Below are 14486 nucleotides of genomic sequence, written 5' to 3' on the forward strand. Positions count from 1 at the left end.
AGAGTCTACTGTATAACATCTAGATCACAATTCTAGATGATGCCTCCCTCTAATATCTAAGATTCTAATATGCATTATGTTTAAGTATTAATAGAAACCCATTGAGCTTTATATGAGAACAAGATTATTACTTTCCAGGCCCACTTTATATAGGTAACAAATACTGTCCCTTCAAAACTGCTAGTGTTTTGGGGCACCTGGGTGGCTCAGATGGTTAAATGTCTGCCTTTGGCTCAGGTCATGATCCTGGGGTCCTGGAACTGAGAGCCACATCAGGCTCCCGGCTCAGTGGGGAGTTTGTTACTCCCTCTCCCTCTGCCCTTCCCACCCCTGACTTGAGCTCTCTCATTTTCAAGTAAATAAAAATCTTAAAAAACAAAACAAAAACAAAACCCCAAAAATGCTAGTGTTTTGTTCATAATAAGTCAGTGATTTGAGTTATCTCTTCTTATGGAACATAAAGGGACTTGAGATGTTAACTGGAAATGTAAGTATGAAATTATTTTTTATATATGTAAGTGTAGTTAATATATTACATAACTAGAAATATCTCTATATACATTTCCTAACTCTGTCCACTGAAAGGGCTTAAAAATAATGGCCCACAGATAACAAATATGCCAATATTATGCCAAATAAATAAGCCAATATGTATCTTGGTTTCTAAATACGATCTTCCACTAAAAGGAACAGGGTTCCTTGTGGGGGGAGGGGGAGGCAAATTCCAGAGCTCAGGAAGAGAAAGAGCAAGATGAAATTGGAATATTTTGTTATATAAAGAAGCAAAAAAGTGTTCAAATAATCAAAAGCACATGCCAAAAGGATAAGCAAACCATCTTGAAGGAGTTCCTACAGGGCAAAGCAAATAATTTGAGTATCAAAATCAAGACTATTAGTAGTAGATTCTACCCCATTAGATGAAATAAGAATTTAGAAGTACATATTGATACAAACTTTCAAGAAGAATAAGGGGACTGATATTAAAGGCTTATGCATTTATTCATTAGCTTAGTTCATTCAGTAAATTTGTATCCTTCTCTTGTACCCCCAGGGACTTCAAGGAGAACCTACACAGTGGAATCCTCTTCCTGACTAGGATAAAGCCTACCACATAAGCCAATCACTTAGACACCTCTTCAGACACTGAGCAAGTATTAATACACTGGAAACATCCTGGGGCAGGGAAATCTCCAAGTATGTTATCTCCAATTCTACATGGTTACTTTAATGCTATATCTCTGTCATCTCTTAAAGTTTGGTGCTGCCAAAATGTCCATATCCTCCTTCTACCTCTCTTGCCATATCTCCCATAATTTCTCCTCCCAGGTTCTCAGCTATTCTACTTCTGCCAGGCACTTAGGAACCGGAAAAGTCCTTAGCTTTCAAGTTAAGAAAGAACATTGAGTTCTGGTGAATAAAATGTAATGAAGATCTCAAATATAACTCTACCATTCTAAATTAAAAAGAAACAAACAAGCCACATAAAACATGCTATTAAATCATGATTTTCATTAAATATTACCCAGTTCTCAATGCCAACATATTTAAAAGTAGGCTGAAAATCTATTATAAATATGCTAAACAAAAAAAACTGAATTAAAAACTGCATATCAGAAATTAAATCTTTTCAGAATATTTCCATAAGTGCAGTTTATATTAAACATAAATGATTATACTTAATTTTTTTTTGTTTTGCAATGAAATAATGATAAACATCCTAGTGGCTATAGAAAAAATAGCTACAATGAAGAGTTAGTTTATGGCTGTTAACTAGAATAATTATGTATGGAAACTGTTTGGAAGACAAATGTCACGTTAGTTAAGTTATAACAACAAGACGATACCCCCATTGACTTATTTATCAATGATTTACTGAATGTCTATTATATACTACCAGGATTACGTACTATATAGCAGCACTACTATGGTGGACCATCATACCAGGCAATGAATTATAAAAATTTCTCAGGGGGCGCCTGGGTGGCTCAGTGGGTTAAAGCCTCTGCCTTCGGCTCAGGTCATGATCTCAGGGTCCTGGGATCGAGCCCTGCATCGGGCTCTCTGCTCCGCAGGGAGCCTGCTTCCTCCTCTCTCTCTGCCTGCCGCTCTGCCTGCTTGTGATTTCTGTCTGTCAAATAAATAAAATATTAAAAAAAAAAAATTTCTCGGTCTTAAAGAAATTCAGTAGTGATAAAAGCAGACCTATAAATCAATAAATGCAAAGCCAGGTCTCAAGTGCACAATCAAGTTACCTGAGTAACACTATGGATGGTGGGCAAGAGAGAACTGATGTGGGAAACAGAGGCAGAAGAAAAATTATTAAATTTCCTTACCCAATGACAAGCCCTTAAAACAGGCAGAGTGACATTCCTCTAGGGACTCAACTGCCTCCACCTTAACACTTTGCTTAGGGCAAAGGGCAATCGTAGCCGACTCACCCCTATCCCCAACCAGGATCCTGTAAGTCTACTGGAACAATTCTTCGGAAACTTCCTTTATCTCTTAACCCACCAAGATAGTGTTGACAATCATTCTCAAGCATGTGGCCCACCCTAAAGGGTCTCACAACAAAGGTTTTATTCCCGGTAATGAATAACCTTTTGTCCAACAATAGCTAGCCCCTCAAGGTCCTGGAAACCTTGCTTCCAAAATTCCTTAGAGACTTTTGCCATCCCTGACCCCCTTCCCACTTGCAAGCATAGAATGGACCACTCCTTAAAACCCCCGGGGCAGCAGCTCTTTCTGCCCACTGGTCCTGTCCCCGTGTTTTATTTAATAAACCACCATTTTGTACCAAAGATGTCTCAAGAATTCTTTCTTGGTCATGGGCTCCAGACCTCACCGTACCAAACCTAAGACTTCTTCAGAATGAGAGAAAGCTTCCTAAAAGAGGGAATGCTTGAGTCGCAGTTTAAGATACAAGAACAAATGAATGAGAGGCTATTAAACAGAAGAAACAGCTTATACAAAGTCACAGAGGCACCGACTAGCATGGAGCATGGTTGAGAAAGGATCAGGGGAGAATTAAACTTCAAGCAAGGTCCAATTTGTGGAAGACTTTACAAAGACTAACCTAAGGGATAGTAAAATCAAATGCATAAAATAATATAAATGAAAATTACCCAGTCTCTGACATGTCCTGTTCCTTACTACTTTAGGTCCTAGATACTTCTTTTTTTCTGTCTGAAAATTCCTTCCCACAGATTTTTTCACAACTGGATGATTTACCTCATCCAAGTCCTGGCCTAAAAGTATCTCCTAGGAGGGCTACTTCCATGGCTCAGTAGGTTAAGTTGGTTAAGCGTCTGATCCTTGATTTTAGCTCTCTCCTTCTGCCCCTCTGTACTTCTCTCTTTCTCTCAAATTACATAAATAAGCCTTTAAAAAACCAAAAAATAAATAAGAATTATCTCCTAGTAAACACCTTTCTATGCCATCCAACTAAATTATCGCCACCCTATCACACCACCTATTACCCTGCCATTTCCTTTGTTTTAAAGTCAACATATTTAAAATCAACATAGAAAGATTAGAAACACAGAATAGGGGCGCCTGGGTGGCTCAGTGGGTTAAAGCCTCTGCCTTCAGCTCAGGTCATGATCCCAGGGTCCTGGGATCGAGCCCTGCATGGGCTCTCTGCTCCGCGGGAGCCTGCTTCCCCCCTCTCTCTCACTGCCTGCCTCTCTGCCTACTTGTGATCTCTGTCTGTCAAATAAATAAATAAAATCTTAAAAAAAAAAAAAAAAAAAAAGAAACACAGAATAAATACCAACTGAACAACTTCCTACAACATACCCACCTGCCCTTGATTTCTAATGTCTTTATTTGTAAACTAAACTGAGAAAATCAGGGAAACTGCTAAGCAACATATAATGCAGTACTGACTCTAGGGATTTGTTGGCTGGCAATCATCCTTGTAGCCTGTAACACAGAAACACATTTTGTCCACTAGTAGCCAAATGAATGACTAAAGTAGAAGAAATCCCTTCAGAGATACTTGAATTTTATTATCTCAAAAGGATACATCTCTAATGCAAACCATTAAGTAATATGACATCATCAAGTAATATGACAAAACATAGTGAAGCATTTTGGAGACCAGAAAAGGTGTTTCTAGCCCTTAGAATCATAGGCAAATCTTCCTAGCCTTGAGGAGAGACTTAAGTTTGTCTCCAGAGAATAGGGCTAGGAAGTAAATCTCCATTTGTATTGGGAAAACAGTAAACTTTTTAAATTTAGCTTCCTGCTAAAGTAGGAGCTTCAGGGAATGTTTACATATAAACTGACATCCTTTAAAATATTTCAGGGACTTTAACAGGAAAATGAAATGTTCATTCTTCCTGTGGTCTGCAGACATCTGAATGAGTCCCTTAACTTTTACAGTCACCCAAATTACCAAGTGCCTAGGACCATTTACCTCTTCAACTCTGATTTAGGAAAAAATACAAAACTCTTGCTACTAAATGAAAGAATTACTTCCATATTTCTAGTTCTCCTATCAAGATATCTAGTTGTCCTATCTAGATCTCCTATCAAGTTCTCCTATCTATTGTTGACAACAGAAATAAAAGTATTAAAATGGCCTAAAGTAGAATGCATAATTACATTGTAATAAAAATGTTCTCAAAATTTTTAAATTTTATTGAATTGGCAGTCATTATACTCTAAAAGTCTTTAGCATATGCAAATTCTTTCATTAAGACTCAAAACTAGATGGAATTCATTTAAATCCAGACCATACCTTACTACTAATAGACCAATGTCACAAATATTAACTGTAGGTAAAATATTCTTAATTGTCTTTAAAAAATACAGTCTGAAATTCATTAAACATTTGTATAAAATTTTTAAATGTATGCTTTTTTATATTTACTTTTTCATAGTATAGTTTTATGTACACAAAGTATATTTTGAATTAAAGAGATGTTGATTAAATTTGCATTATACATTTACAATATCAAATTTGTGACAGTGGTCTTAAAATATCTGACAGCTTTAGGGTCAGTGAATTACTCAAAAAAAGGATCAGCAGCCATTCCACAAAATCAACATGAGGCAACAATGGGAACTGATCAAATTAGTGAGCATATGGGCCACTGAGAGCGCTTTTGAGAGGTAAGTACCAGAACTGTTATGTGCAGTTCTGTAAAGTTAGTTGTGGAGAATGTAGAGAGCATTTGCAAACTGAAATCACTTGAAGATATTACACTGATGATGGAGACGAGGGCTTTGAGTATTCATTGCTGATATTAGAAGATGTGATGGCATTAATGCTTAATGATTTAGCTAACATGGATCCACAACAAATAACTCAAGCTTTATAAACAAAAATGTGCATTTGCCTTCTTTACGAAGCTATGCTAGCTTCATGTTATCACTTCTTTCTCTTGATGTCCTAATTTTTGTGGTCCAATGTTTGTGGAGTACATCCTTCTCTTGCAAAGCACAGGATAGCTTTGCTTTTTAACCATCTTCTACTGACTCCCCTACTGTCCATTTTTTTCAGAGATTACAGACAATGGCTTGCCAAACCTCCAAACTCTTTTACTGCCCTACAATTTAACTGAGGTAAATTGGAAGATTAAGACGGTCTAAGAGAATTAAATGATTTCCAATTATTCTATGACCCATCTTAAACTACAATTTTCCCTTAAAGAAATTTAAATTCCCTCTTTTACTTTTAAAAATATTCTTAATAGCCAAAATGGGAGACGACTATCTCAAAACAATAACAGCTTCCTAAACTTCTTGCTGTCCTTGATCTTTTGAAATACACTTAAATTTTCGGTTTACTTTACTAGCATCAGTTGATTCTTTGTTTAATAGATATATTTTCATAGTAAGTAATATATATTCATTGTAGTGATGTGGTTTTGTTTTGTTTTTTTTTTTCCTCCTAGTACTATATTCTCCTTTATTCACTGAACCTCTGTCAGGGATACAAACATAAGCTATGCTCTCAAAGAAGTTATGGCTTAGAAGTGAAGCTGAGATAAATCTAATGTTATAATACAAGGCAGAAAGAAATGTCATGAAAAGGATCAGGTAGCATTTCATAGGAATTCAGTAGATAAGATTACTTTCAGCTGATTAAATATAAATAAAAACTACAGAAGAGGGGCGCCTGGGTGGCTCAGTGGTTTAAGCCTCTGCCTTCGGCTCAGGTCATGATCTCAGGGTCCTGGGATCGAGCCCCACATCGGGCTCTCGGCTCAGTGAGGAGCCTGTTTCTCCTTCTCTCTCTGCCTGCCTCTCTGACTACTTGTGACTTCTCTCTCTCTGTCAAATAAATAAATAAAATTAAAAAAAAAAAACAAAAAAAAAAACTACAGAAGAGATTTACTTAGACTGGACTTTCAAAGAATTCCATATTCCATATCCAAGCAGAAGATTGGGCTTCAGTGAATCTATAAATTACATGAAATGATATATAATATTTGGAAGATATATGTATATATGCATCTGTGGTAGGGCAAAAGGACAGGATAAGATCACTAGTATTCATCAAATTCTGAAAAACGTACATGACATTCAAAATGGTGAAACGAAAACTATGCCACACAGATCAGTGTTTGGAGAGGCTTCAAAATTGTTAGAATTAGCATGATTAGAATTATATTCTCATTGCCTCCAATTGTTCATCAGCATTTTTTCTTCTCAGCAGTCTGGCTGAGGAAACATATGACGTTTTCTTGAATTTTCTGAAATATGTTTTTCCAAAGAGTAGAAAACACATCTGACTATTCCTAACTATTTCAAAATAGAATATGTTGACTTTATTTCCATCATTTTCTTTAGACCTAGAGATTGTTCACTACTGACTGACAAAACTGAGTTCATAATAATACTATCCCTTTGGCTTATTCTTTACAATGTAAACTGTTATTAAATTAACAGCAAAAATGATAAAAAATAGAAAAGATTAGAACTTGGACAGTAGACATATTAAAAATACATGTAGGATATTTTAAGTTTATTTTAAAAAACTTATGATGGGAATTGATGGGAAACTGAAGACATATCTACAGAGATCTGTAGAGAAAAAAAAGAATAATTGAGATGTCCATTTGAAAAAGAGCAGGAATATGGGGAAAAAAAGCACTTAGAAAAATAAGAGTGATGGGTGCCTGGGTGGCTCAGTGGGTTAAGCCACTGCCTTCGGCTCAGGTCATGATCTCAGGGTCCTGGGATCAAGTCCCACATCCGGCTCTCTGCTCGGCGGCGAGCCTGCTTCCCTCTCTCTCTCTCTGCCTGCCTCTCTGTCTACTTGTGGTCTCTCTCTGTCAAATAAATAAATTAAAAAAATCTAAAAAAAAAAAATAAGAGTGTTTTACAAAGTTTTCTATAAGGATGAATGCGTGAAAAAAATGGCAAGATGGTTTTAAAAGATTTAGAATCACAAAGTAGAGAGTGACAGCAAATGAACTACTCACTCAAATAAGAAAAAGGGGGAGGCACACATTGCTACTTGATGGCATAAAACTGAAGTACCTGAATTTCTGAGGTGTTTAAAAAAAATCTGGTATGAAGGGCCTAAAAGTATAATAGGTATGAAAATAACTTTTTGAGTTTAGTAGAATGCGAGCTGATCATAAAAGACTGACAGTACAGAGTAAGTAAAAAGCAAAACAGTTTGATAAATTCAGATATTGATATTAAAGTATATCTGCATAGCACTGCATAAAAAGTATACATTCCAGATCCAAATACAATATTAGCCTATTGTGTTTTGTGCATATGTTGAATATGTAGGAAAAGTATGAAGAGTTCTTACTAATGTTGCCATTATCCTTTACAAAAAATATTGCAATGACTTTAAAGTCACAGAACAACAACAAAAAATATTTTCATGCTTTCTTTTATTGAGCTGGTCAAATTGCTCCACACATTGTGAACACTGTAGCTAAAGTGAAGAAATTATTTAAATATTTTTGCAGTTCTCTTCCCTGCCTTGGTACATCCTGTATGGTCCAGGAACTTCACACAAAAAGGTGCGAAAGGACCAAAGGCACATCATTCAGAACTTTCTGCTGACTAAAATGATCTAATACCCTTGCAGACTTAACTAGTCACATTTTGCCTGTCCCCAGATCTTTTACACAGGGCTGAGTGACTGATTGACAGTGCCATTTAAGAGGAAGTTCAAGTTGTGGAGACTTTGGACCATTATTCCATCCCAATATTATAACCAACACTAAAACATAATAAGATAGTTCTACGAAATGCAGAAGCACAATCATGAACATTAACTTTAGACTAAAATGAAACAGTTCTGGCCCTCCCATGTAAATTCAATTAATATAAAATCTAAAAGTTACAGTCATCAAAATATTTGAGGCTTTCAGTTAAAAAGAATTAGCACTATAATGTGATTTGGTAAGATACCAAATGAAATATGCAATTCTGTGCAATTCTGTGTATGGAGCCATCTCAGCCCCTAAACTTACCCCTCACTAACTTCAAGAAGCTTGATTTCTCAACATTCAATCCTCTCCTTGCAATACAGTCTTTTTTTTCATTGATCTTTCCTTTCTTCTCTGCCTACTAAGAGATTTTGTAAAATGGAGTTCAGTGTTTTTCTCTTCTCACCTTTAGCACAGTGTAGAGGTAAGGCTGAAGAGGCAAGGTTTCAGACTGTCCCCACATCCAACTTTGTAGCCCAAATTCTCTCCCAGGACTTGTGCTTGTATATCCAGTCACTGTACTTAAGCTTAGATACCCATGGAGTCAGCAGAAACCAGCAGATAAACATAGAAAATCCTCCTGGAACATCTTTTAGGCAAAGTTTGGGAGAAAAATCACATTTTATATCCATATAAATATGAACTGACTACAGAGTAGAAAACTCATATGAATTTTTAGATAAGAACTGGAGACTTCAAATAAGATTACTCTTAAAAAATAAGATTATTCTTGGCTGGGGGTGGGTGAGTATATCATTGTTGGAGATATTTTGATAGAAAAGTCTGAGAAGCTCAGTATTATGCTAAATAAATCTACCTTATAAATATGGATTAGCATTTTTGTGTGTGAATAATGAAGCAGAAGTGAAAGGAGGTTTAATAATAGGGATGGCCACCGACACAGTACGGAGTGGGTCAAGTTTATCCTCCACTGTCACTATCACGACCAGTATCACCTCTCAGACACTGTCCCAAGCTCTTGAATCTGACTTCTTTTCTTAACCTCAGCCTCACTGCTAAGCATATTTTGTCTTTTCTTCATCAATATGTGCTCTTCTGCATTCCATTTCCTTAAGAAATCACTGAGGGTAAAGAGATAATCATTTGGGGCGCCTGGGTGGCTCAGTGGGTTAAAGCCTCTGCTTTCAGCTCAAGTCATGATTTCAGGGACCTGGGATCCAGCCGCTTCGGGCTCCCTGCTCAAAGGGGAGCCTGCTTCCTCCCTCACTCTCTGCCTGTCTCTCTGCCTACATATGATCTCTGTCTGTCAAATAAATAAATAAAATCTTAAAAAAAAAAGATAATCGTTTAGTACTAAAGATAACAATTCATATTAAGGTGGTAGTCATACAATGAAATTCTATACACTCACTTTGGACATATCTGTCATTAGGTAGAATTCTGCTGAGCATTTACAGTGTGCCAGAGAATGTACAAAGTGGTAAGAATGCTTTTCTTCCTTCAGTTTTTAAGATTCCTAAACTATCTTTTTAGTAGCATGCAAAATCTAGTGCCATATTCTGCACAGAGTGCTCATCAATGAAATAATTCTTTCTTGACACAGGCATCAAACCCAGAAAGGGTAAAGGAGACAAGAAGAAATGAAGCAAATGTGAAGGATACCAGAATAGAAAGTAATCAAATTAGGCTGAATCTAGCATTTTAAAATGATTGTAATTTCAGTCATATTTTTCACAGCACTGGAAACTTGAACAACTTGGGACTCACAATTATATGCTTTCATCTGTGAAAAGTTAGCAAAGTCATCTAACCAACCAATAATATATTTATTTGATGACAACAGATCTGACAGAAAATGCTGTTTTTTTCAATCCCAGGACAACCTAACAAGTCCTCAGAATACATATAAATTTTTTTCATGTGTTTAAAATGCATTCAAATTTTACATGATGCTAACACAACCTTGTCATATACATTATCACCTTCTTTTTTACAGATGAGGGAACAAGTTCTGAGAGGTTAAGTGACTTAGTTCAAGTTGTATAGTTAGAGGCAGGATCCCAATTTCTAAGACTGCAGATGGTTCTATATGATTGCTTTACACCTACAGCAATCAAGATCCAGGCAGGAGCCAGAAATAACAGAATAACTGACACAGAGTGTCCGGAGAATTATTAACTAGTAAAAGGGGAGTGACTACTAAGAAAGGAGAGCACTAACAAATACAGGAGTAGTGGTTTTTAGGGAGCAGCCAGTACCTCTGAGGCTGTGGGAAAATACCCAATAACTTAGGGAAATAAACTGGAAGAACCATTCTCCCCATCCCTATTGTCTATATTACTAAGCCAGGGAGACAGAACCTATTGGAGATAATGGGGCTATGGTCCAAGAGATGGCAAATGAAATTCATTGAGGTGTCAGAGACTGGGCTGGTAAGCCAGCTGGGGTGCCAGTGAAACTTCCTAGGAATCCACCCACTGGGTAAGGCTTATTGGAAAGTCACACAATAGAGAACCAGCCAAAGATACCAACGGGTAGTCAAACACTTGTGTCTTGCATCACTGGCCAGAAAGCCACTCACTGATCAGACCATATGAGCAAGAAAATACCAGTACCAAGAAGTTTTATGCAGTGTCCCTTCAGCAGCTTCTACTGACAAGTCCTAACATTGGACCAATTGAGAACAAAGCAATGTTTACAGGTTCCAGCTCTAAATATCACAATTCAGGGCAATGAAGATGAGTAAGGAGCTGAGAAGCACTCAATTGTGGGCACAGACCTCAATGACCCTTCTGAGTTCTTGAGGGGAAAATGCTTTTATGTCCAACTCCTACTCCAATTTTCCCCCCTAATCATCCCTACAATAAAATGCAGCTCTAACCTCTGGGGACACTATGCACAGATCGCAGGTATGACACATGGTTAAGTGCATGAAGAGAGTACAATGCAGTGAATGAGACCAGGTCTGAAGCCAAAACACTTGGGTTTGAATATCAGCTTCAGCATTGATTAAATTGCAGCCTTGCAAAAGTTAATCTTTGTATGCCTCAGTCTCCTTATCTGTAAAAGGGGATAATAATACCTGCCTTATTAAGATGCTGGGAGAAACAAATGTAAAGCCTGTAGTACATCTGGCACATGGTTAGAATTTGGTAAATATTAGCATTTACCCATACATGTTAATAATTGGTGTGAAAAATATATATTCAGTTCTTATTTTTAATTTCCATGTAGGTCTGTATCTCATAATGCTAAAGCCCAACTTGTTTGGGTGAGACTGGGTTATGTTCCAAACAGTCTTGCCCCTTCCTGGGCATTGCCTTCAGCTCTGGTTTCAGATCCTGGAACTGCCCCTGGCTCACTCAATAATCCTCATTAGTGTTAACCAACTCACTGGGGAATCCATCTTCTCAAGGGAAAAAAAGACATGTTTAAACAATTCATGTTTAAGATTTCTTGCAGTTCTGACTAAATTTGATCCCCCTCGTCCCCAAATAGTGAGTTATACTTGAGAGGAAAAGAGGAAGGAAATTACTATTTTGAGCACCTACCCACCTGTGCCAGGCAAGCACTTTGATGTGCATTACCTGATTCGTCCTCATCACAGTCCTATCAAATTAGGACTTTTAACCCTATTGAGCAAATAAGGACACTGAGGGTCAAGAAAGGTCAAGCAATTAACTCAGGAGCGCACTCTTGGTAAGCAACAGAGCCTGGATTCAAATCTGGTCTTTCTGTTTGGGTGGGCTACACGTTTCTGTTCTTGCCTCCCACACTCTCTTCATCTCAGACATCGAAAATCTTAACTGCTCAGTGCTTTTCAAGCTTTGCTTTAAAGAGAAGAGTGGGTGTGTGACTTTTTTTTTTTTTCCTTTCTCAAACGTATCATTTGGGGAAAAAAGCAAATGAGATTCATTTACCAGTTACAGGAATTTTAAGTCACTCCTAACATCTTACACCAAATTAGCGTTTGAGTGAAAATCTGCAGCCCTCCTGCATCTTGGCGCCCCTGTCCTCACCTCTACTCCTGGCTGCAAACTTGGTGAAGGGAAAGGAGCCTGGTGCTGGGCCGGTGAGCTGAGTTCCAGCCCGGGTTCTGCCGCGGTGTTCAAGCTCCCTCCGAGAGCCTTCTTTTCTTTCTCTGGTCTCTGGAGCACGAAGTGGTCACGCCAGGGCATGTTAAGGTTTCTTCCTAAGGTACAAGTCGGAGTCTGACGCTTTCCCGGGCGAGGACGTGCCCCAGCCGTCTCCGCCGCAGTTCCCGGGGAAAACAGCCCATTTCCCACAGGAGGCCCCACGCTACAGCCCCTTCCGCTCCGCGTCTCTTAACCTGGAAAAGTGAAGCCCCTTCCCCAGCGTCCCTGGAATCCCCTCTCACCAGACGACTCCGCCCCGCCGCCAAGTTCCCATCCCCGTCCGACGCGCGGGCTGGGCCCGCACCCCGCAAAGTGATGCTCTGCCTCCTCGCTGTCTGGGTAACCAGCCTGCACTTCCCTAACTTCCCGCTCCTCCGAGGGGAGAATTCTAAGAACTCTGCGACGAGTTTGACTGAAAACGTGAGGAGACAAAGCCTCTCTCAACAGAGAACTCCTCCGCCTCCACCCGGCGCCACGGGGTCCCACCAGCTCGGCTTTCCCGCGGCAGGGTCCTGCGCCTGGGGACTCGCAGCGCTCCCGCCGAAGCCCCCGAGACCAGGGGCGCGCCGCCAAGTCCAGGTCTCGCTCTTTCTGCTCCCGCCGAGCCCTAGTCCTGAGGAAGTCCGGGCGTCCTCACAGCGCAGGAGGCTAGCGTGCCGCGCGGCCGCTCGGAGCCTGAAAAAAGGTCCGCACAGGGCTCGAAGCCCTTCCTGCCGGCCTCCCCACGCCGGGCCTCGGCTCCCCTCCTTTCCCGCTCCCGCCTCTTCTCGTAGGCTGCCAGGCGGACCCAGCCTGCCTCTCTCTCTGCCTTCACTACCGGGTCAAGCTGCGGAGGGAGGGAGCGGAGACAGTGGCGAACAGGCTCCCCACCCGGCGCGCGCGCGCGGCCCTCCCCCCCCCCCCCCCAGCTTGCTCCCTCCTCCTCTGCCTCCTCCCCTTCTGCCAGTACAGTACAACTAGTACACACACTCACACACACACACGGACCCTGCCGCTGCCACTGCAGCTACCATGGATATCAGCTAACAACACACACCCAGGCGCGCGCGCGCTCCCACTCGCACCACGCAGGAGTGGCCCCCGGCATCCCTACCCTCCTTCCCCACCCCCACCCCACTCGCTCACCAGCTCCGCTACCGCTCGCTCTGGCTGCCGCCGCCGCTGCGCCGCCGCCGCCACCACCACAGCTCTCCTCTGCTGCGGGGCCACAGCCTTGAGTGTCATTCAAGGGACAGCACAACCTCACCCAAGCTCTCCTACCTCTGCCCAGCCGTCCCTCTCATCCTCCCCCTTCATCATCCACACTCCATCCAAAGAAGAGGGAAAGCACCGAACAGAAGGGGGAGGAAGGCAAAGTCTGCTCTTCTCACCTCTTGGCCCCCTTGTTCCTCCACCCTCATTCTCTCACCACCAACTCCCCGACCCTAAAGGAACCCCTCAGGAGCTGAGGCGACTCACCCCACTGCCATGTCCAAAAGCTTGAAAAAGAAAAGCCACTGGACTAGCAAAGTCCATGAGAGTGTCATTGGCAGGAACCCGGAGGGCCAGCTGGGCTTTGAACTGAAGGGGGGCGCCGAGAACGGACAGTTCCCCTACCTGGGGGAGGTGAAGCCCGGCAAGGTGGCCTATGAGAGCGGCAGCAAGTTGGTGTCGGAGGAGCTGCTGCTGGAAGTGAACGAGACCCCCGTGGCGGGGCTCACCATCAGGGACGTGCTGGCCGTGATCAAACACTGCAAGGACCCCCTCCGACTCAAGTGTGTCAAACAAGGTGAGCGCCGCGGCTTGCTGGGTGCCCTGCCAGGCGGCTGGACCGCTCGAAGCGCAGAGCCGCGGAATGGTGGGCTCGCGTGTGGAAGGGGGTGTGTGGCGCCGACGGTGGGTGAGGTCGAGAGAGTACAGGCAGGGCAAGTGAGCTTTGCAGGGGATCCGAACGGGGGGGGGGGGGTGCTAAATGGAAGGGGGGGGCAGGTTGCGGTGTGGCGTGCAACTTTGTCTGCGCAGTTACACCTTCCAGTTTGGAAGGTGTTTGGCCTTGTGTGACCTCAGAGGTGCGGGCGAGCTCCCGGGGCAAATTGAATGTGCGTCAGTGGCTTAGCCCGCAGTGGATGAAGAGCTTTTAGGGAAGGAAGGAGAGAAGGCAGGGAGGAAGGAAGGAGAGAGGGAGGGAGAAAAGGGGAGGAAGGAACAACTTGAGGGTGCAGCGGCA

General features: G+C 41.5%; 2 protein-coding genes across 5 annotated transcripts in view; one reads left to right on the forward strand and one right to left on the reverse strand.

Moving 5' to 3' along the window:
* Window positions 1-9689: 9689 nt before the first annotated feature.
* On the reverse strand, window positions 9690-13504 carry LOC123951539. The gene is made up of 3 exons (XM_046020260.1): window positions 13393-13504; window positions 12523-12912; window positions 9690-12336 (listed from the first exon to the last, which is right to left on the reverse strand). Exons 1-3 carry the CDS (start codon window positions 13502-13504, stop codon window positions 12098-12100), a joined length of 741 nt encoding a protein of 246 aa, XP_045876216.1. The 3' UTR covers window positions 9690-12097.
* Window positions 13398-14486, forward strand: part of MAGI2 (membrane associated guanylate kinase, WW and PDZ domain containing 2) — a 1383262-nt gene continuing 1382173 nt past the window's right edge. For all 4 annotated transcript variants that reach the window (XM_046021617.1, XM_046021618.1, XM_046021620.1 and 1 more), the window contains exon 1: window positions 13398-14048. In XM_046021617.1, coding sequence (XP_045877573.1) covers window positions 13748-14048 — 301 coding nt within the window. In that variant the 5' untranslated portion in view covers window positions 13398-13747. The remainder of the gene's footprint in view (window positions 14049-14486) is intronic.

The sequence above is a fragment of the Meles meles genome, chromosome 10 (assembly GCF_922984935.1).
Source record: "Meles meles chromosome 10, mMelMel3.1 paternal haplotype, whole genome shotgun sequence".
In the NCBI taxonomy this organism is placed as follows: Eukaryota; Metazoa; Chordata; class Mammalia; order Carnivora; family Mustelidae; genus Meles; species Meles meles.